The sequence below is a fragment of the Tupaia chinensis genome, unplaced genomic scaffold, assembly GCF_000334495.1.
Source record: "Tupaia chinensis unplaced genomic scaffold, TupChi_1.0 Scaffold000054_1, whole genome shotgun sequence".
NCBI lineage: Eukaryota > Metazoa > Chordata > Mammalia > Scandentia > Tupaiidae > Tupaia > Tupaia belangeri.
In genome coordinates this window covers 10,464,319-10,464,572 of record NW_006159512.1, presented here as the reverse complement: position 1 = coordinate 10,464,572, position 254 = coordinate 10,464,319, and the positions used below count along the sequence as shown (strand labels likewise).

Below are 254 nucleotides of genomic sequence, written 5' to 3'. Positions count from 1 at the left end.
CCATCTGGAAGGCGAGGGCCAGCAGGAAGGCCAGCAGCGGCAGGAGGCCGAACTGGCAGAGCGCCGCCAGCAGCGCGCCCACCGGCCGCCGGACGTGCGCCCCGAAGTGGTTCACGTCCACGGTGCAGCCCAGGCCCAGCATGGTCACGCACAGGGCGGCGCCCACGAACACGTTCAGCCCGTGGTTCAGCGGCGTGTCCCAGAAGGCGGGCGGGTGCGGGGCCCAGCCCCGGGGAAACACGGACGGACCCTGG

General features: G+C 73.6%; 1 protein-coding gene across 1 annotated transcript in view; it reads right to left on the bottom strand.

The window, feature by feature from the left end:
• The window catches only part of SLC10A4 (solute carrier family 10 member 4), a 35,686-nt gene that overhangs the window by 5,412 nt on the left and 30,020 nt on the right, over positions 1–254 (bottom strand). Inside the window, 2 exon segments of the mRNA XM_027775607.1 lie at position 1; positions 3–250. The exon segment at position 1 is cut by the window's left edge and continues 86 nt beyond it. Coding sequence (XP_027631408.1) covers position 1; positions 3–250 — 249 coding nt within the window.